Source organism: Rhincodon typus, chromosome 7, assembly GCF_021869965.1.
Source record: "Rhincodon typus isolate 14 chromosome 7, sRhiTyp1.1, whole genome shotgun sequence".
In the NCBI taxonomy this organism is placed as follows: Eukaryota; Metazoa; Chordata; class Chondrichthyes; order Orectolobiformes; family Rhincodontidae; genus Rhincodon; species Rhincodon typus.
Window position 1 is genome coordinate 45,064,607 of NC_063338.1, and position 22,832 is coordinate 45,087,438.

General features: G+C 38.9%; 1 protein-coding gene across 2 annotated transcripts in view; it reads right to left on the reverse strand.

The window, feature by feature from the left end:
- Positions 1–11,870: 11,870 nt before the first annotated feature.
- itga6a (integrin, alpha 6a) overlaps positions 11,871–22,832 on the reverse strand; it is a 74,711-nt gene continuing 63,749 nt past the window's right edge. Inside the window, exons 24-26 of one of the 2 annotated variants that reach the window (XM_020514394.2) lie at positions 21,801–21,926; positions 17,701–17,837; positions 15,264–15,378 (exon numbers count right to left, since the gene is read on the reverse strand). In XM_020514394.2, coding sequence (XP_020369983.1) covers positions 17,727–17,837; positions 21,801–21,926 — 237 coding nt within the window. In that variant the 3' untranslated portion in view covers positions 15,264–15,378; positions 17,701–17,726. Of the gene's footprint in view, positions 15,379–17,700; positions 17,838–21,800; positions 21,927–22,832 lie in introns of both variants that reach the window. The other variant, XM_048599200.1, reaches the window with a different exon arrangement.

The window sequence follows — 22,832 nt, forward strand, 5'->3', positions numbered from 1 at the left end:
GCATTGTGTACTGTTACATCTAATTCATTTGTCAAAATTCTGCGTGCTGTATGTGACAGCATTGTGGCTGTACCTACATCACAAGAACTGCAGTGTTTCAAAAAAAGGGCTCATCAATAACTTCTCAAGGGCAATTAGAGATAGGCAACAAATGCTGGCTTTCCGATGACACTGACATCCTATCAATAAAGAATAATGGTATCAGATAGCTAAGGAGTAGGGAAGTTAAACCTGAGACATACCACCAGGTCAATGGGACAAAAGGACATGAGCATAATTTATGAAAATTACATTTGGGAGCTGTTGGAGAAGCATTTCTTTGATACCTAGACAATATTACTGGAAGGGATATAGGCTTGATGATGGAAGATGGAATGTCCAGAAGATAGCTTCAATTTGAACATATCGTAAGACTGAGATATTTTTCAATAATTGATCATTTTCACTTGATTAAGCAAGTCAGAAACTGAATCTGTTTTGAATATGGTTAGTTTAAACAGTTTCTATAAAGGAACAAAGCCATATCACTCGGGTCAAAAGTAAGGTCATGGCTTTACAAGTTTATGATTGTTTTTATGGCTCAAGCTAATGTAGTGAAAATGCTTCAAGACAAAAGAGCTTTACTTAGGCCAGAACAACATTTTAAATTGATGTAGTTTGTAACTTAAAGTATGTAACAAGATTATGTATATTAGTTTTGAATGGTTATTTTCAGCTTTAATGTGTTATGGTAATCAGTGTTATTGTGGAGTCACACATGGTTCTTATAGCTAAAGGACATTAGATTTTTACATGTTTCAAAGCAACAATTGGGACATTTGTGACAATAGTTAATCACTAGGAGGTAACACTATATACTCTGACTTGTCGTATCATTTTATGTTGGAAAGATCTATGGAGTTGCTAAGCTAAGGGAGATGTGCAGTTACAAAAGGATGATCTTACAAAGTAAAAGACTTGTCAAAAAATGATTCAAAACAAAGTAGGAACATGACCATTATCTTTTAAAGAAACCAATCAGGAACCGAGCAGACACTAGTCGATCCAAGATTGCCTTGCCAATGCATGAACATTTATGGCCAATTAGAATTCAGCATGTCTCTGCCCATATGCAGAGGGCAATGGCTAGCATTCTTAGGGTTCATGCACAAGAAGGAAGACTGGAAACAGAAAAACTTCAGTCAACAGAATAGGAGATCTGTGCCCAGTGAGTGTCTCAAGCTGGTATCCCAAAGTGGATTGGCTGAAAACTGCTGCTTTTATTAAATATTATTTCTTCTGACTTATGATAAATTCTATAAAACTTGTGAGAACATATTTGTACCTGGAAAGGGTCTTCTAACTAATCAGGACCACCTTTCACACTCAGTCTATAATTGAAATTGACTTAGATCTAGAATTAAATTAACATTCTCCCCAAATCTTACAAATTCTTGTGACATGTACTGCTTTTAGAAAAGTAGGAATGAAGAAAAACGGAGAAGAATTAGTATTTCTAGAATATGATAATTGCTATTAGACAGGTCACTCCCTGATCATTTGAAAAACAAACCCAGGTCAACTGGGATAGTGAGGGTTGAATCTGAGGTAGGCATTTTTCGCCACAGAACAGTACTTTCTTTTTACTATGAAGCTATTCATTCAGCAACACACCAGTGTAGTAATGAAGGAAACATGGCAGCCAATTTGTGCACAGCATACCCTTAAAAGCGGTAATGACAAATATACAAATTTTAAGGAAGAGACCATTCAGTTAAGGAATCCCAGGACAGTAAGTCAAGGAGGGAATGGCTAACGTGGAGGTCATTTTCAACAGTCACAACCACCCTGGCTTTGATAGTGGCACAGTACATCAGGGGGTTGGTTTGCATGCCTAAGCTGTTGAGTACACTGGGCATTTGGAAAAGAATAGTACTCCCTTAGATAGAGTTCTAATATGGGATGATGCTAAGGACAGGTAACCTGTTGCTTAGTCCCTAAGTAGCAATACATTAATGAATGCGCAATTGCACTGGAGTGAATGAAGTGTCTTGTGAACCAACTGTGTAACTGTGAGAAGTGTTTACGTTTGTTTCTCTCCCAAAACCTGCACAATGAAGGGCAACTCCTGGTAGATGGACAATTGCGCTTTTTAAAAATGGGGTTGTAAGTCTTGGGAGATCCCAAAATTGCATTCTGGCAAGAGGGATGATAAGCCAAGCAGAGTTCCATAGAGGCATGATGCATTAGTTACAAAGTGACTTTCAGAGAAGAGCATGAGAAAACTCACCAGGGCTGAAGAAGAGAAACCCTCCATAAAACTTACCAAAACGGACATTTAGCCAAACTCTGGGACGATTCAGCCCAGGGATTCAGTTTAAACCTCTCCTGAAACATTAAATCTAGTGTGGAAATCTTTCAGTGCAAATTGGACACAAACATTTCTAACTCAAAGACTTGTAGATACTATCACTGAGCCAAACCCTTTCCACTTATTCTGTGACATCACTGCTAAGCTGTTAGTACTAGACACAGATAAAAACTAGTCATAGCAGCCAGTTTCATTTAAAACATGAATTTACTTCAGTCTTTTGTCAGAGAATCTGACAGATGAGGGAAATTAGATCTTCTTACTGGATTTATATAGAAATTAAGGGGGAGGTAGGTGGTAAGAAGCATTTGCTTTTGATGGTAAGCAGGTTTGCTCCATATTAGTCACAAAAGATTCCATCTGGAGAGCAGGCTTGTTTTTATTCCTATGTTTCTCCAGATTCAGTCTGACGAAAAGCTGCTGCACACCAATGCCAGGATTCTTTGCCAGCTTACTTCTGGAATGCAAAGTTGGCAATGTTCATTAAATTGGTGCCAAAACTGCATATGCAGAATTGGCAGTCAGAAAGGAGAATAGTCTATTTGCTATGAAATTCAACTCTGCAACCAGAAAGGGATTTTAAACACAATGAAATCACTATGTTATCACAATGCACAGTCATGGGATTCCAGATTCCAAGCTTGGTTCATTTATATCTTCGTAAAGAACCTTAACAATTGTATGTCATTATATTTTCACACAGCAGTTTCTACAAAGTTTATTGAGACCACTGCAAGCTTTTCTCACAGCGCTAGCTCAGAAATAAGTTTTAAATTGTATTCCTTCTGAAGAAGCAGAACATGAAGTAAAAGACAAAATAAACTTCATTGGACCAAGATAAATTACAGAAGTTGCTAGGTCCAGACGCAATTGAAACAGTGCAATGATCTCACTAAGTGGTGAGTCAAAAGTTAGAAATATTGGCAATGAAGTTAATTTCTTCACAGGATGCTGCCTCCAATTTTCTCCACTGTAGGTGTTTACCTTTACAGGAATATAGTTTTATGAATATCAAAAGACTGACAGTAGCTCAATGGAAGTAAGTTTGTCATTTCTATTTGACAGCAGATAAATGTTGCATTGAGGTGAATTCTTCAATTTATTTCAACTAATCGGTAACCGAGGAAAAACAAATTCCATTGCTGATAGTGAATACTAGCACCATACCAAAGAAATCAATCCAGATCATAAGACAATTATGAATGAAAAATGCCATTTGCTCATCTAACCACAAAATGTAAATAGTTCCCCATTACAGCATTTATGCTAAATGTTTCTTAACCCAGTTACAATAAAGAAACAGCATTATATTTCCAAATCTGGGTGGTACGTGCCTTGGAAGGCCACAATTAGATGATGCTATTCCCATGTGTCTATTGCCATTATCCTTTGATGTGGTAGAAGTCACAGGATTAGAACATGCTTTTGAAGGATGCCTGGTGATTTGCTGCAATTGTATAATTCCATACATAAGATTTATAAGGTTATGTTTTATGACCTCTTTAATTTGATGTAAAATGAAAAATGAGAGGACTGTGAGCTGGTTTAAATCGTGTCCAACAACAAACATGGGTAGCTTGGTTATTTAGGGGCACCAAATGAAGTGAACTGCTGAGGAGGTGAAAAATGTTCACATTATAGATTACCTGTCTAACTACAATTAGCACAGATACTCTTGCCATTGTCCACAAGTCTTACAGTGTGGTGTTAGGATTGTCAGATTTTGTAAATGGTTATATTTTGAACTGCCCATGTAATTGGAAGATAGAATTGTTTTGGGCTCTAGAGAAGGGCAAATTAACATTTCTATAGGAAATAAGGCACGTATAATTCACACTGCATGGAAATAGGCTTAGGCAAGGGAAGGGTGTATAGCAAGCCATCTTTTCATCAGTTTACAGGATTTAAAAGACATCACTGAATCCGAAATCAATCTGCAGCCAGCCGAGAGATAGAAAGCAAGATAATAGAGGCAGCTAACGCTGGAGAAAATGCTGACCCTAAAATGGACAATTTTACTTTTTCCATATTGTACTCCATTTGCTACAGTTTTGTCTCCACACTTAACCTATCTATATCCCTTTTTAACCTCCTTATATCCTCTTCAAAACTTATGTTGTTACCTATCCTTGTTTTGTCAGAAATTTAACAACCATTTCTTTGGTCCCTTCATTCGAGTAATCTATGTAAATTGTAAAAAGTTGAGGCATCTGTACTGACCCTAGTCATACAACACTCGCTACATCTTGCCAACCAGAAAATGACCCATTTAATACCTGCTCTTCGGCTTGCTACCAGGAAACAATCTTCTATACATGTCAATATGCCACCCTGTATACTATGAATTTTTATTTTCCACAATAACCTTGAGACAACATCTTATCAAATACCTTTTGTAAATCTAAGTATAGTACATTCACTTGTTCCCCTTTATCCACACCATGTTGCTGCCTTTAATGAATTCCAAAATCAGTTAAACATGACTTCCTTTTCACAAAACTATGATTTCAATTCCCTAAAATTTTTCTTTAAAAATAGCTACTAACATTTTCTCTATTACAGTAACTGACCATAATTTCTTGCTTGCTTTCTCCTTTTGAATAAAGGAGTTACATTTGCTATTTTTCAATCTAATGAAACTGTCTATGGATTAGGTAATTTTAGAAAATTAAAATCAATGAATCACCTATCTCATTAGCCACTTCTTCCAAAGATCTTAAAATGAGGTCCATTAGGACCAGAGGATCTGTCAGACTGACGTCCAACAGTTGTTACTTCCTAAAAGTAGATTATTTGTTGGTTGCTTTAGGGTTTGATTTTTCAGGATACAATTGTATCTGCACCATGTTGTAATTGCTGAAACTACAGGATTACGATATATCTATTTTTGAATGCAAATAAGAAAGTCAGCTAAGATGGTTTTGAGATAAGGAAATGTAACAATTTTAAGACAGGAGAGGATCTTTGACTTTTTAGGAAATGCATTTTTTTTAATATGTTATTCACCATAATGTGCTTCAATCAACCAGTAATAGCTTTATTTTTTGAGAAGCAAATTATAATGATCAATGGTTTTCTTCCTTTCAGAATTTCTATGGAAAAAAAAATCAGAACTAGAATGTATCAAAACAACCAAAGGTAAGAAAATGCAGTAGTACTGTTTATTCCTCTATGTCTACCTTTTAAAAGCAGTGTGTAAATAGAGACACTTGTATTTACAGGATTTATGTTGCATTTGTATTGGGGTCTGGAATCAATCTTGTTATGAACCCTCCAAGATCTCTCCACCCCAATTCTTAATTTTAATGGTATTCATGCCATCAACTACTTAATCCTAAAGTATAAATTTCTTCCCAGTACCTCTCCACCTTTTAAGATGTTCTATAGAACCTGTCTGTTTGACCAAGTTTTTGTTCATTTGTTCCAATATTTCATGTGCTTTGAAATCAAACTTTGTTTTATAATGCCCCAACAATGCAGTTTTAGGATATCTTGCGACATTAAAAAACTAATGTATATTGTTGATAAACCAGACAATGCTTACTATCAATGGAAAAGTCTTCCAGTAAGAGTCAGATCCTTTAAACAATTAACACTTTAATCTTGTGGCAGATAATATACTTAACATTAAGTAACTTTGCTGCATGGATGAGGTCCATTAAAATTTGAACCATCCAATATTGTTTCAACAACCTAAGTGGTAGTGTTTAGAAAACAAAATGATATACATGGACAAATTTTAAACACCATGCTCAGTGGAATGGGGGATGGGAGTTAGTTGTGGGGATAAATCAGGCAGGGAATATGGACCAAACTACTCCTTATATTACTATTCCATCAAGTTCCCAACATTTGATCAATGGAAACATTTATGTTGGTAACAATAATTGGAAAGTAGTAATCATTTTCAGTTTCTAAGTTTGAATGCCATCATATTACTTTTGTGCTGTGGAAAAGGTTATTTATCTCTTAGACGAAGAAAAGTAACTTGATAGCAGTGTTTACCACAGACATAGCAGCCAGGATTTAAATTTATTTTCCAGTTACTTCTGAATCACTTGAGAAAAGAAACAAAAATATCTTCAACTTTTGATAATGAGGGAAGTATTCTTGATAAATAACCTTTATTGTGTTGATCACATTTAGAAAATGCACAGGTTCTATTAACATAGGTATTCCCTATTGAGCATAACATTCCAGCAGTCTAATGGCAAAAGGGAGTATTTAAATAGGATTCTTTCCCCAAAATAAAGTTTTGAGAAAATTCTTGTATTTAGAAAGCTTCAGCTTTAATCTGTAAAACAATTTTAAATTTAACAAAAAAAAGTTTAAACTCTTACATGTACTTGACCAAGTGTAATGCTAAAAGGCAATGCCATGAATCATTAGAGATTGTAGGTCACTTGCACATCTGCTAATGTGGTATACTGTATCCGCTGTTCCAGATGTGGCCTCCTTTACATCGGGGAAACCAAGTGGAAGCTTGGGGACCGCAGTGCGGAACACCTATGCTCGGTTCGCACTAAACAACTGCACCTCCCAGTCACGAACCATTTCAACCCCCCCTCCCATTCCTTAGACGACATGTCCATCCTGGGCCTCCTGCAGTGCCACAACGATGCCACCTGAAGGTTGCGGGAACAGCACCTCATATTTCGCTTGGGAACCCTGCAGCCCAATGGTATCAATGTGGACTTCACAAGCTTCAAAATCTCCCCTCCCCCTACCGCATCCCAAAACTAGCCCAGCTTGTCCCCACCTCCCTAACCTGTCCTTCCTCCACCTATCCCCTCATCCCACCTCAAGCCCCACCCTCACCTCCTACCTACTAGCCTCATCCCGCCCCCTTGACCTGTCTGTCCTCCCTGGACTGACCTATCCCCTCCCTAACTCTCCACCTACACTCACCTTTACTGGCTCCACCTCTTTGACCTGTCTGTCTCCTTTCTACCTATCTTCTCCTTTATCCATCTTCTATCCGCCTCCCCCTCTCTCCCTATTTATTTCAGAACCCCCTTCCCCTCCCCCATTTCTGAAGAAGGGTCTAGGCCCGAAACGTCAGCTTTCCTGCTCCTCTAATGCTGCTTGGCCTGCTGTGTTCATCCAGCTCTACACCTTCTTATGTAATGAATCATTACTTGCATTTTAGTAGCTTTTCCACCATCAAGCTATCTGTACGTGACATAGTCACATGAATGTATATTCTAGGGAACATGGAAAATTAAGAGTTACTTGCATCAACAGATAGATAAATCAGACATGTACTACAGTTAACATTTCCAGGTTTTTATTGGATTAAACCCAATTTTGAAATTTGATTATCTGGATTAACCATAAAACAAATTGTGCATAGTGGACACGTAATGACGTTTGAAAATTATTCTCAAACAAAGGCATTTAAGGTTATCAGATAATGCTAATAGATTTAATTAGAGAGTCTGAGTATCTGAGGATGGAATACAGTGAATACAGTGCTCTCAAAAGCTTCAAATTTCCAATAGGTTCTCAGGCAGCTAAACAGTAGCAGTTCTCAGCAATTTATCTGGCAAAAGCTTTTTTTGTGACATTTGCGAATGTCACAGGCAATCCTGAATATAAAGAAATACATTCAATTGCTTTGTCAAATGCCACAACACAGTAGTTGTGTTTTCTTTCACATAAATCCTCACAATGAGGTACTTTGAATAAAACTGCAATGCAAAGGGAACTAATGGAGGTGTTTCAACTAAATGAAAAATGCCACAATTTTAGCCAGTATGGACTTTCCAATACTGTTAAATGCCCCTAATTTTCACAAAAGCATACACTTCTTGAAAGAAAAACAACTTGTTTAAACATCCCCATCCATATTTTTTTTCCCTTACAATCAATCAGTCAAGCTACAATCTGAAAGTTTTTTTTAATTACTAGTGATTTGAACAAAATTTAGAAATGCATACTTTACAGTGACAGGATAAAATTAATCAATTATCTTTTAGTATCACAACTAAAGTATTTGCTTGATGTCCTCAATCTCCCGTCAACAACCAAGCCATTTGCCCAGAGTTGTGGTGCTGTGGCTTATGTTTTGGCTGTAGTTTGACAATATACAATGTAGCTAATTTACCAAGTTGCACAAATTCCATCAATTCATAAATATGAATGGAATATCCCCAGTTTCTAGCAAAATTATTTGAAAATAGAGAGGACTTTAATATTTAATTAGCAAAGATGTCATCTTTCAGATCCAAAATTAAGGCAGGATCACATCACTGTTTATGGGACCCTGCTAATTGGCTTTGCAGCACAGCGGTGATTACAGTTCAAAAGTGTTCAGTGGATGTAAATTTACTTTAGGATGACATAAGACCATGAAATGCACTCTATAAATGCAGGCCTTCCCATTTCTATGTTGAATAGATTTTACATACTATGTGTCCTTAAAAATGTAGAAAATGAAGTAAATTGAATTTTTTCAAACTGAAATAGCATTTTGTAAATTAACAGGTCCATTCTACCTCCTTGTGACTCCTGTTGTGATGTCACCAGATTTGGTCAAACATTGAGTATGATTTGTGGATTAACCTAAAGATTACTGCATTTAGTAAGATTATTTCTTAACAACAATGTTGTGTTAGAGCAGCAGCTCATATTAAAAAATTGTTCTGATATTAAGCAATACTGCGAAAGGGTTAGGGTCATAATTCTGTACAACATACAGAACAAATTTAATGCCTGTACAGTCATACATAACTGTATCATCTGTAATTTAAGCTTTGTGAGAAGATTAACTTCTAAGGGATAAAAGAAATAGTGAACAAAATACATTATTATAGGAGAAAGCTGTGTCACTATATTTTATGAATTCGAAGACTTGTTTTTACAAAATGCATGTTTAAGATTTAACATTACATCAAAATTCTTTTGAAGAACATCCAAATTCCAATTGAGCCATACTCCATCCAGTTCTAGTCTGTGATTAATCAAGGTATTTATAGTTGACTTCAGAATCGAAGTTGCGGAAGGGGAAAACCACCCAGGGTTGGTGTGGAGCTGGAGGAACTCAGCAGGTCAGGCAGCATCAGGGGAGCAATAAAGTCGACGTTTTGGGTCGGGATTTCATCAGGTTCCCATTCAATTACTATCTATAGATCCATCCTGGAAAATATGCACATCTGTTGAAACTGGATCAAACTGACCATTGCCTTTAGCATTCTCTACTCTTTTCCCCTCCCATCCCTAGCAACTCAAGATGGGACATCCATGAGGTGCTGTGGGCCATCAACAGCAGAAGAATCGTACTCCTGCACACAATCTGTAACCTCATGGCCTGGCATATGCCCTACTCAACCAATGCCATCAAGCCAGGGATCAACTCTGATTCAATGGAGAGTGCAAGAGGGCATGCCAAGAGCAGCACCTGGCATACCTGAAGATGGGGTGTCAACCTGGTGAAGCCACCAAACAGGACTACTTGCACACCAAACAGCAAGCGATAGACAGAGCCAAGCAATCCTGCAATCAACTGATCAGACCTATGCTCTGCAATCCTACTACATCCAGTCGTGAATGATGGTGGACATCCACAAATATCCCCACCCTCAACGATGGACGAGCCCAGCACATCAGAATGTTTTGCAGCAATCTTCAGTCAGACATGCTGAGTGGACGATCCATCTCGGCCTCCTCCACTGGTTCCCAGCATTACAGATACCAGTCTTCAGCCAATTCGATTCACTCCATGTGATATCAAGAAATGGTTGGAGACTCTGGATACTGCAAAGGCTGCAGCTCCTGACAGTATTCCGGCAATAGTACTGAAGACTTGTGCTCCAGAACCTGCCGCTCCCCTAGCCAAGCTGTTCCTGTACAGCTACAACACCGGTATCTCCTGAACAATGTGGAAAATTGCCCAAGTATGTCCTGTACACAAAAAGCAGGACAAATCCAACCCGCCCAATTCCACTCTCGATTATCAGTAATGTGATGGAAGGTATCATTGACAGTGTGATCAAGCAGCACATGTTCAGTGACGCCCAGTTTGGGTTCCACCAGGGCCACTCAGCTCCTGATCTCATTGTAGCCTTGGTTCAAACATGGACAAAAGAGCTGAATTCTAGACGTGAGTTAAGAGTGACAGCCCTTGGCATCAAGGCTGCATTCGACCCAGTGTGGCATCAAGGAGCCTTGGCAAAATTGGAATCAATGGGTTTCAGGGGGCAAACTCTGTAGTAGTTAGAGTCATACCTGACACATAGGAAGATGGCATTGGTTGTTGGAGGCCAATCATCTCAGCTCCAGGACATCTCTGCAGGAGTTCCTTGGGGTAGTGTCCTAGGCCCAACCACCCTAAGCTGCTTCATTGACCTTCCCTCCATCAGAAGGTCAGAAATGAGGATTTTTCGCTGATGATTGCACAATGTTCAGCACAATTCGCAACTCCTCAGATACTGAAGCAGCCTGTGTTCAAATGCAACAAGATCTGGACAATATATAAGCTTGGGCTGACGAGTGGCAAGTAACATTCGCGCCACACAAATGCCTGGCTATGGTCATCACAAATAAGAGACAATCTAACCACTGCCCCTTGACATTCAGTGGTGTTACCATTTCCAAATCCCCCACTGTGAACATCGTGGGCGTTATCATTGACCAGAAACTCAACTGGACTCACCACATAACATGGTGAGCAGGTCAGGGGCTAGGAATACTGCAGTGAGTAACTTACCTCCTGACTCCTCAAAGCCTATCCACCATCTACAAGGCACAAGTCAGGAGTGCGATGGAATTCTCCCCACCTGCCTGGATGAGTGCAGCCCCAACAACACTCAGGAAGCTTATCAGAGAATTCCCACAGTGTGGAAACAGGGTCAATCGGCCCAACAAGTCCGCACCGACCCTCTGAAGAGCATCCCACCCAGACCCATCCCCTTACCCTATTCCTGTAACCTTGCATTTCCCATGGCTAATGCACCTAACCTACACATCCCTGAACAGCATAGCCGAACCACCTAACGTGCACATCTTTGGACTGTGGGAAGAAACCAGAGCACCCAGAGGAAGCCCAAAGACACGGGGAGAACGTGCAAATTCCACACAGACAGTTGCCTGAGGTTGGATTCGAACCCAGGTCCCTGGCACTGTTGGGCAGCACTGCTAACCATTGAGACACCGTGCCATCCCATCCTTGGGGCAGCCCGCTTGATTGGCGCTACATCCACTCCCTCCACCACCGATGCTTAGAAGCAGCAGTTTGAACTATCTACAAGATGCACTGCTAAAACTCACCAAAGATCCTCAGACTGCACCTTCCAAACCCACTACCATTTCCATCTAAAAGGACAAGAGCAGCAGATAAATGGGAACACAACCATCTTCAAGTTCCCTTCCAAACCACTCACCATCCTGACTTGAAAATATAATGCCGTTCCTTCACTGTTGCTGCGTCAAAATCCTGGAATTCCCTCCCTAATAGCATTGTCAGTCAACCCACAGCAGGTGGACTGCAGCGGTTCAAGAAGGCAGCTCACCACCACCACCTCAAGGTCAATTAGGGATGGGCAATAAATGCTGGCCAGCCAGTGATGCCGACATCCTGCAAAAATTTTTTTTAAAAAACCCTACACCCCAATGTAATAGTTGCCATATTAAATTTGTAAAAATTGCCTTTCAGAGAGAAGGGTGCTATGGACACAGCCAATTCCTGCTACATTCTCATAGCAACACCCTGACTATCAGAATCGAATTGCCTGGTTTGAATTTTTATCCGTTAACTGTGTTATTGCATCTCATGCTAGGATTAGTCAAATTAAACAGTAACCACTTCTCACGCTGCATACGTTGTTGCTTCTGGTTTCTTTTCTTGCTTTTTGTTCCTGATGACTACAAAACGTTTCAACGTTTTGTCTCTTTTTAGCAATGTTTAAGCTTTGCTCTACCAAGAAACTAATATAAATAATTGCTATAAGGAATGACCTGTAGGGCAACATACCTCAGAGGAAGTGACTAGCAATGATTGAATCATACTGCAGCAAAGAGAAGCAAAAACTAGAAGAAAAACATTTATTTGTGGAATGATGTGAAGTGTTAGATCACATATTAAACTGGAATAAAGTTAAATTTCTTAATATGTATTTTGAATGCAGACCTATGAAATGATAAGACTCATGCAAAAAATTAAAGTATCTGCACCTAATAATTAGTGCCTTTTTGAACCAAAACCAACTTTCAAAACCTTACTCTTTCTCAAGAAGACCCTGTGCTGAAACTAATCAGTGCTGTCTTACCATGCCTTTTACACGAGATACATAACAAATGTGAGACTATATTTTGTTCTGTTTCATAAAAATGTCCTTTAACTGAAATCACAAGCTAGTAAGAAATTATAGAAAGACACAGAAACTGAAGATACTTGAGAATGTGATGTTTTCAGTCAATTTTACTTGGGGAAAGGATGTGTGGAATATTTGTAAGCCAATCAACTTTTGAAAATTCTTTTTCATTTCTGAAGAAGAGTCCATACCCAAAACGTCAGCTTTCCTGCTCCTCTGATGCTGCCTGGCCTGCTGTTTTCATCCAGCTCCACACCTTGTTAACTTTTGAAAATGTACTTAATGAAACTGTGCCCAAATGTACTGGGAACCACTGCAGTTTAGAAATGGGTTTAGATTTCTCTGAGACAGGGAAGATGATATGAAATAGGAAAAAATGCATCATGTTGCAAACTTATTAAATTAAAAATGCATGAATATTGCAGAAAATATGAATACAAAACAAATAGAGTCATAGAACCATACAGCACGGAAACAGACCCTTTGGTTCAGCCAGTCCATGCTGAACACAACCCCAAACTAAACTAGTCCCACCTACACATGAAGAATACAGCAGTTACAAAACAAATTCAAAAAACACTACTGGCACAGAGACACGTTAATAGAGGTTCTGTAAAAGCTAAGAAAAGACTTATTTGAGCTGTAACTCACCATTACGGACATGACTCAGTGGTGATACCTGCACTACTAACAGGAATTATGCAGGCTACACCTGACTTTAGTTGTACAAAAGGAAAGATAATACAGGTCAAATCCCAAAACCTCAAAATACCACAGCTCATACTAAATAACAGCTAATATAAAATCCTTTCCAACAGTGGCACATATAGAACATTCATGTCATTTGCAGCCATCATACAGAATTCTGTTGTAATAGTCCCAGTGCCTGGGCTAATACCTGCTGTGGGTCCATAATAAAATGAGATGCCCAGTTCTGGTGTAAAACGACCTGATTTAGCCACATATATGGGTAACAGTTCTTTTGTATTTTGTGCCGCTCGCCAGTTGGCTAAGTAGGCACCCAACTGTTTTAAGCTATCAGCTACGTTTGCAGTAGTGCAAATCTAAAAGTGTTCTGGAGAAGTTCAAAGCACAAGGGAAAAGTGGATTCTAAAAGTAGCAGAAACCTCAAAACTAGGAATTCATCCCAAGTGTTTTAGCAGACTATGTAGAAAAGGAAGCTTCAGTTACTTGAAAGACAAACAAACAACCTGGGTGACAGTGGGTGCCTGCAAGCTCTCCGGTACAGAAGTGAGATTAGTTGTCCTTTCTGCTATTAGACCCTGGCAAGTAGCTTACAGTCCTCACAGTTCTTCATGGCAATGCTGTGTCCCTTTCTTACCTCCCCCCACTTCCACCCAGTGTTGAACTTCTGTTTTTGCATTCGTTCTTCATACCTAGAAGAGTTGATTGATTACTATACTAGACCCACTGCCATGGTTAGTAATTGCAGCTAGTTTGGCAAATGCTCTATTCTCTTCACTCCCATACCATCCTCTCTTCTTCCTCCTATGCAGCTTATTTATTATATTCATGCTCTCAAATAATAAACTTCATTACAGTATTCTTTCATATTTGTCCCTTTCCTCAAGCTTACTAATTGAGAGTATATACCTTCTGTACATAAAATTAAAGTTTTGTCTGAGATCTTTCCTTTAATTTTATAGACAGAGGAATACTTATATTCAGGTCTGGGAAGAAACAAATTACTTACTTTTTGACTTGACCATACAACCACTGAATGCTGCACCAGGCCAATTTTAAACAAACTTAGCAAGCTCATTAAAGTGTTTTTTCATTTCTTTTCAGCACCATATGGGAGGCAAAACTAACCCAGTATAAAGCTAAGCAAAGACAAAATTAGTCAGCACTTTCTCTAGATATTAAATCTTTTTCACTCAAGTCACATCCAGAACATTTTTATTATCCCTGAAGGGAAATTTAGCCATCTATGGCCAAACTAATGATTAGTGAAAGGACACAATTTATGACAAAATAAATACCAGGACACACTAAAATATATAACTATTTACAAAATGTACAATTTCTTTGTTTGAAAATCAATCCCATCTCAAAATGTTGACTCATTTCTGAACACACAAACTGGGTCCTGGCAATACTGAAACACATTCATCAATGAAAATCAATAGTCAGTTGCACAGTTGACTATTGCACATTATTTAAAATTTAAAATGGCAAGGACCAAATGTTACTGAATGAAATTCCAAGTTTTTTCACACCTATATGCTGGAGCAGATACCAATTCAATCCCATACTGCTGGAGACTTGGTGTGCAAGGCAAATCTTACCCACCAAAACTTCTTAGACCATGTGGTCTAAAATCCATACAATCCAGAAAGCATTCTGGTTGTATTTAAGGATAAGAAGGGCAGCCACACTGTGGTATGGGCTGCACTACAAAAATCTCTGTAATCAAGGGCCATTCTTAGACAATTGAAGAGAAATCAATGCACAGTAATGCAGTAGCAACATAGTATGTGTTACTATGGCATACTAAATTCAATAATTTTAACAATACAAAGACAATGGTTCTTAGGAGTAGCTTTCATTTTCCTGCCATGTTGTCATCCATTGTTTCTTGTCAAATTTCTTGTTCAATTTTCCATCCTGAAAGGTTTGTCGTTCTTCTTTTCTGATTCGGACTGCATGGTAGCGTGGAACACTGTCATCATAATGGGAGTGTTTAAAAAATCCACACTATAAAATGGGAAAATATGGGAATTAGAAGAATTAATTGCTTAAAGTACTGTATCCTCTGACTGGAGGCACGCCAACCCTCTACAGACATATTCTAATTGAGATACCACCACAGAAATAAAACATTTTGTGTCAGTCACTTACAGGAGCTTGTCATCTGCTAAGGAATAACCAAATAGCATAAACAATTAGCAGAAATTTAATCTTCATAGAATAGAACTGTTTTCACAGAATCCCTACAGTGAGGAAACAGGCCCTTTGGTCCAACAAGTCCACACTGAACCTCAGAGGTTCCCACCCAACCTGTCCCCCTGTAATCCACCTACTCAACACTACGGGCAATTTAGCATGGCCAATACACCTAGCCTGCACATCTTTGGACTGTGGGAGAGAACCAGAGCAAACCCACACAGACACAGGGAGAATGTACAAACTCCACACAGACAGTCGCCCAAGGGTGTGATTGAACCTGGGTCCCTAGCACTGTCAGGCAGCAGTGCTAACCACTGTGCCATTTCAACTTTTTAGAAAGTAACTTTAATACAAAAGAATACAAGGTAGAGGGTCACAGGTTTGACTCTTGGTCTGTGTGGAGTTCACTGCTTGTAGCCAGAATCGTAACTGAAGCGTTGTAACTGGCATCCTGCAGTGTCCTGCTTTTCCAAGGTCTTACTGCAACGATGACTCTAGAAAATTTAGTTTCATTTCTAAAATACTTCAGACAAGACGTTTCCTATGAGTTTTAGGATCATATTGTTGAGGTCAAATAGGAGTCAGAAACCTAGCTTTGACTTGCACTGAATTGGCAATGAATGACAAAGGGAGGTTCACCATTGAATTAAAGCTACTGGGTGGGATTGTGAAGTTGGACGGCCAATAGTACATTTGCCAGCACTGAAAAACAACAGAGTGCCTTTTCAGGTAAATGAGGGAGAGGACACCCAAAACAGAAGCACCCATTCTCTAACAAAATCATAAGTTGCTGGTACAACTCAACAGGTCTGGCAGCAGCTGTACAGAGAAAGCAGAGTTAATGTTTCAGGTCCAGAGACCCTCCTTCAGAACTGAAGAACAGTTCTGAAGGGTCACTGGACTCATTGTTAACTCTGCTTTCTCTCTACAGGTGCTAGTTTTTTCATTTCCATTATCTGCAGTTCTTTGGTTTTTTTGCACCTATTCTCTAACTTTTTTAGCTTTAAAGTAGGGTGAGGAAGAAAATTGCCTTAACAGTCAGGCTATAGGACAGCCTGTGGCTAAAGCTGAAACCAGAGATGACCTCTAGGTTTGTCTAAAGTGATGGCCACTTTCCAGTTCACTGCTGGATAACTGCCTCCAGACAACTATGCTGTTTCCAAATGTACCCAGGAACCTAGAAGGCAACTGGCTAAGTTCAGTCACTCTCCAACAATGTTTTCAAAGAGCTACCCGTGCAGTGCGTGGTATAGCACGGCACCTCCCAGCCACTTCCTGGAAAATGAACCTGGAGTGGGGTGGAGTTGGCAAATGGATACGGTAGCCAACAGCACACATTTACACACGCTCCTGCCTTCGAACTCAGCCCTATATTTTGACTTATGAAAGGAAAGAAATACAGACTATAAATATCTGACCAACAATCAATGAATCTCAAACAATAATTCAAGGTCAAAAAGGTTCTTTGTTAAAGCCCATTACAAAACATGCAATATAGACATGCAGCAAATTTATCAGTTCTGTACGCAGCATTCCAAATAGCAACAGAGGAGACGTAAAGAAAGATCTTTCTGATATAAATTCTGAAAGCTGGAACCCGCAAAAGAACCGAAGAATGAAAGCTCCCATTTCCAGTGGCCTGAAGAGAAAGCACTATTTCCCACACAGGAAGTTTCCATGCAAAAGGTCATTGATAGGCTGCAATCAACACGCAAGTACCAGATGTCTGAATTAATTTAATAGCAGCTTTATATTACATGTCTAGTGTGTAACATATTATTTAATTTTCTCTATATCCTTTGTGAAGAATAACATTGTAAATTCAGATTTTTTAATGACTGCGTGTTAAAACTAGCTGAATAAATATGCCACTAAAGAGAGTATAGATGGTAATTCATGTAACCAAAAAAATGTTTTCTCATTTATTTGAATGCCATGTCAACTTTATATTCTCCCCATTGCCAAAGCCCAACATCATAAAGCAACTCAGTGATGGAGAAAGGATTTGATTAGATGTTAATGCTGTGCATTTGTGTCTCCCTTTGAAGTAAACAGGGAGTAAAAATGATGCCAAGCTCCACACACCCATGCCCCTCCAAGCTGTGAATCAGAGACCAATGGTCTATTTACCAATTAATGAGGGAAGTGAGTCAACATTATGCATCAGAAGTAAGTCTTTCTTTGTCAGACGGCTGAACGGAGATCTCAGCCTTGGAATACCAAGGATCATTGTGAGAAGCTTTTCTGCTTTTCCTGAAGAAGCCAAGCTACAAGAAAACAAGTGGTGTAATATCATGATTTTTTAAAACGCCAGTTAACAGTACACCCTAATGTGAAAAGCTGCACAATTAATGGTAACGTGGGTGCAGTTATACAAAACACATGCTGTTTCGGAACACACTCATCAGAGGTTTTAAAATGCATTTCTTATTTGAATTGATTACGGTATTCAAGGAATCTTTGAGGTCCCTGTACATTGTACTCAAGAGATTAGTAGGTTCGTCTGCTGTAGAAATTTTTTGGGACTGTTAACAAGATTCAGTAAAATACTAATCAAAAAATCTAACCAAATGTTAAAAATCTTTCAGTATCAAGCTCCAGATGAAAAGGTTTACAACACAACTCAATGAGATATGTAAAGAATAAACTCCCCCACCCCACCTCATATCCTAGTGAACAAAGGAATTAATCAGGAACCATAACCAGAAGGTTCCATCTCTGTCCTGAATTAGTGAAACTGAATGCAGTGTGCACAGAGTAACAGAATCAAATGGATCATTGATCAATACTTAGCCTTGATCATGATCCAAGGATCTAAAGATAATGAACTTGAATAACTAAGTTTGGTGAAAAATAGTGAAGTTGAGTTATAAATTAAGTTTCTTTTTAAGGTTAGTATGTAGAGTCATGGCGGGATACCTTAGCTTTGCCAGATGCACATTCTGTTCCAGGGGGAAACTCTTCTCATGTTGTGGACAATCATGTATGTAGGAAGTGAAATCAGCCAGGGGAGCTAAAGCTTCAAGTTTCAGAGCTTGAGCACCAACTGGCACCACTGCAGCATATCCTTGAGGCCAACAGCCACTTGAATAGCTCATTTCTGGGTGTGTTCAGCCCCAGCTTCACAGAACACAGGCAGAGAAAGAATGGATACCACCAGATCATCATGGGAGATGAAGCAAGTGGTGTAGAGTTCATCTGAGTGCATCTCACTTTCCAATTGATATTCAATTCTGAACGTTGATGAGGGAAAAAGGTTCCTGTGAGGTGTGAAGCCACAGTCAAGTCTGTGGCATCACACATGGCACCTGTTGAGGAACCATGGGAGAGCAGGGGCAGTAGGGGAAAAGACACACAAACAATAGTAATTGGGGATTCGATAGTTAAGTGAGAAAACACATGAATCTAGAATAGTTTCTTGTATGTCCGGTGTCAGGGTCAAGAATATCACAGAGAATGCAGTGCATCTGAAGAAGTGGTTGTGGGGTGGTGGGTGCAGCTGGTGCTGTTGTGAACAGTTCTGAGTAATGGCCCATATGGAGTATCAATAGCATAGGTAGAAAGAGAGACAAGGTCTTCTGGGCAGAGTTTAGAGAGCAAGGCACAAGATTAATCCAAAAGATCACAAATGTAGTGATCTCTGAATTGATCCCACTGCCAAGTGCCAGATCAAGAAATGGTGAAGCGGGGGATTTTAGATTCCTAGGTCACTAAGTCCAGCTCGAGGAAAGTCTAGGTGTACACTGGCCTACATCCTCAACAGAACCAGGCCAATGTCCTTCCAGGGCAGTTTGCCAGGGTTTAAACTAAGTTGGTACAGCTGACTGGAACCAGAATATAGAATTCCAAAGGAAAACGCAAGTTCACAAAAGATTGGGAGAAACACGTTGCGTTACAGTAAGAAATCAAGTGGGCAAAGATTAACACAGAGTACAATAAAGTCTATATTATTTGTGGTGGATGCATGTGAATGCACAGGCATTGGTATGGAAGATTGGTGAACTGTAGGCATAGGTAACTGTACAGGAATACGACATTGTAGTGATAACAGGCAACTCAAAAAAAGGGATAGGACAGGGTACTAAATATTCATTAGATGAGAATGGATTTGTCTTGGATGAGTTGAAAGCAATGACTGATCAACAAATCTCTGCTGAAAAATGGGCTACCTTTAAAAAGGTGGTTCATGTACAGTATAAGTACATACCCATGATGTATTTATAAATTAAGAGAGCCAGACTGAATCTAAAGAATTCAGAGGATAAGTTTAAAAAAAACAGAACACAACTTGCAGCTAATACAAAATAGAATTCAAAAGTCTTCCATAAGTTTATATATAGTTGATGGGTAGTAAGTTGGGGTGTGTGGGGAAAATAAGGATTATTATGCATGGAGACAGGGGACATTGCTGATGTACTAAGTAAGTAGTTTGCTCGTATTTCATTCCAAGGAAGTTAACGCTGATAAAATCATAATGAAAGAGGTGGTGCTCGAGATACTGAATGGGTTAAAAAATGATAAATAGAAAATATTAGATGGGCTGGGTCTACTGTAAGTTGCTAAGTCACCAGGATGAATTATGTTGCATTTGAGGATGTCAGCAGAAGTGGAAATTAAAGAGGTGCTTTTTATTATCTTTCAATCCTTCAAAGATGCACTGAATGTGCCTGAAGACTGGAGAACTGCAAATGTTATACCTTTGCTCAAATAAAAAGGTGTTGTGTTAAATCCAGCAACTACAGAAAAATGTTTTAGAAACAAGAATTGGGATAAAACCGACAGTTGCTTGAATACCTGTGGATTAATTAATGAGTGATTTATGTAAACTTCCAAAAAACATTTTATAAAGTGCTACATAATAATTTTGTCACCATGAACCCATGAAATACAAAGTATCAGCATGTTTTGGAAATTGGCTGTGTGACAGGAATCAGAGCAGTGGTAACCAATTGCTTTTCATCTGGCAGGACTGTATATACAATCAAGTTCCCAAGGGGTCAGTACCAGGATCACTGTTAATCTGAATGTATTTTAATGATTTAGACTTTAATGTGCTGGGTACAATCTGCAGATTTTAGAATAGAAAAATGGAACTTGAGATACAAAACTTTTAAGTATAGTGAACAGTGGGTAACCGAGTGATAGGCTTCAAGAAGACAGACAATTTTGGTGGAATGGGTGGCAAATTAGGTTTAATGTAAAGAAATTTGATGTTCTTCCTACCAAAATGTATCACAAGAACAGGCAAAAACAAAGAAATAAAAGGTTAATTCAGAGGGATGAGGGCTTCAGTTAAGTGCTTAGATTGGAGAAGCTGAGGATGATCTTCTTAGAGAAGACTGGGAGAAGATTACCGGATGGATCATGACAAAGCATATTGAAAGAATATGCCATATTGCCAACACAAACCTAATGACCCAACTAGCCATGTCCTGTGTTGCACCCATTAAAAAAAAAACTGAGCTAAGACAATTTATGTAAAAACTTTTATAATATCAGACAAGGATCTTACTGAATTAGAATCCTGTAAACTCTGTTGGAATAAATATTTGTGGGTATAGGGTAAGAGTAGGACAGGTTCAGCTATGATACCCTCCAGCAAACAAACACTGTTGTCTGGGATTACAAATGTCATTTAAATGAAAGACCAGAGAGCCACCCCCATTCTTGGAACAGTGGTCCAATGTACAGGTAGCACTTCAAGAGGCAGAAAAATGCTCAGAAAATATTAACATCAAGTTACACCAGAGAGATGCCAGGTTCAAAGCTCAGCCTGAGTGAAGTTAGCTTTTCTCAGGCACAGTATCTGAATAGGGGTCTCCTAAGTTTGGAAGGAAGAAAGCCAGTCATGGCTCATGCTTGCAGCTGCCACCAAGTGACCTTTTTTGGGAGAGTACACATTCAGGAAAGTTTTAGATGAGGACAAAAATCAGGCAGAGCTGGGATGGTCTTCCTGAATGAATGTAATGCCTTAACTCACTGTCAAAGCTCAAACATGAAGAATGATAAATGGAAAACTTAGGATGAAATAAAGCTGTGCCCTGCCATGTATCCTGGATAGACAAATACAATCTACTGAACCAGAGGCTTGGTGTGCTGAAACCTTTACATTTTTTACAAGTTCAAGCTGTACCCTCCCAACCACATGTGGGTTTGATGAATCAGCAAGAGGTTGCAAACCAAATTTCTTTGAAATTAGCTCTGCTTGCATCATCCTTAGTGCCACTCACCTTCCATAATAAAAATACTAAAAGTGCCAACAGCAAAATTCCAACCAGGATAGCGACAAAAATGATCCACCAAGGAACTCCAAAGTAATGATTCTCAGCTTTTTCAGGGAACACTGTGACTCGCACCTGAAAGAACAGAGTAACAAAGTTGCATCTCAGTTTTTTTTTATAAAGACACACAATTGACCATCTGTCATTGTATTCATTAATTTAAAATCAACTGGAAATGTTTTATAAGTAAATTAAACATCTTCCAATGTGGGAGACTCCACTTGTGTCTACTTCATATGCTCTTTGGCCTACTGTACAATTGAAATTGCCTGCATGTGATTGAGAGAACTACATGGAAATTCAGGATGCAACGTTCGAATATTGTGTGGCTTTACCCATCGGGCAAAAAGTGAGAAAGGCATATCCATCAACTACTGTTTCTCGTGGAATTGTCAGCAGAGGGCCCTATCTGGCAGATGTCTTTTCACTGATCTAGAAACATCTTATTTAGTAGCTTAACACCATAGTGATCTTCAAAGCTATAGCAGGAGCTACCCACATACTTGAAACTGTCTTCACACGCATTAACATTCTAACTTCTCCCCTTTATTCTTCTAGTTGTTGTCCTCAGTCAATTACTCGCTAACTAGTAGCAAAAATCTTTCACAATTTACTTGTTCAAAATCTTTCATAACCTTGTAAATTACTGTTTGATCATCCTTGAAATTTCTGTATGAAATAACTCCACCATTTTGTATTTTCATTCTGAACTGCTACTAATCTGGCCTACCTTCTTTATGATGGCTTTAATGTCACTCCTCACTCTGGGATGCTCAGAACTGCACACTAGACTCCAACTGTAATCTATTCACTATGTTAAGCAGCTCAACATCACCCCTTTATTTTTATATTCAATATAGAAATAAAAAAACACTTGCTGAATTACTAAAACTTTCGTAACTCACTTTAAAAAGCATCACTTTTTAAGAATGGACTTCCTTTCTTGAAAAAGGAAATAACGTTTTTTCCATGCATAACTGG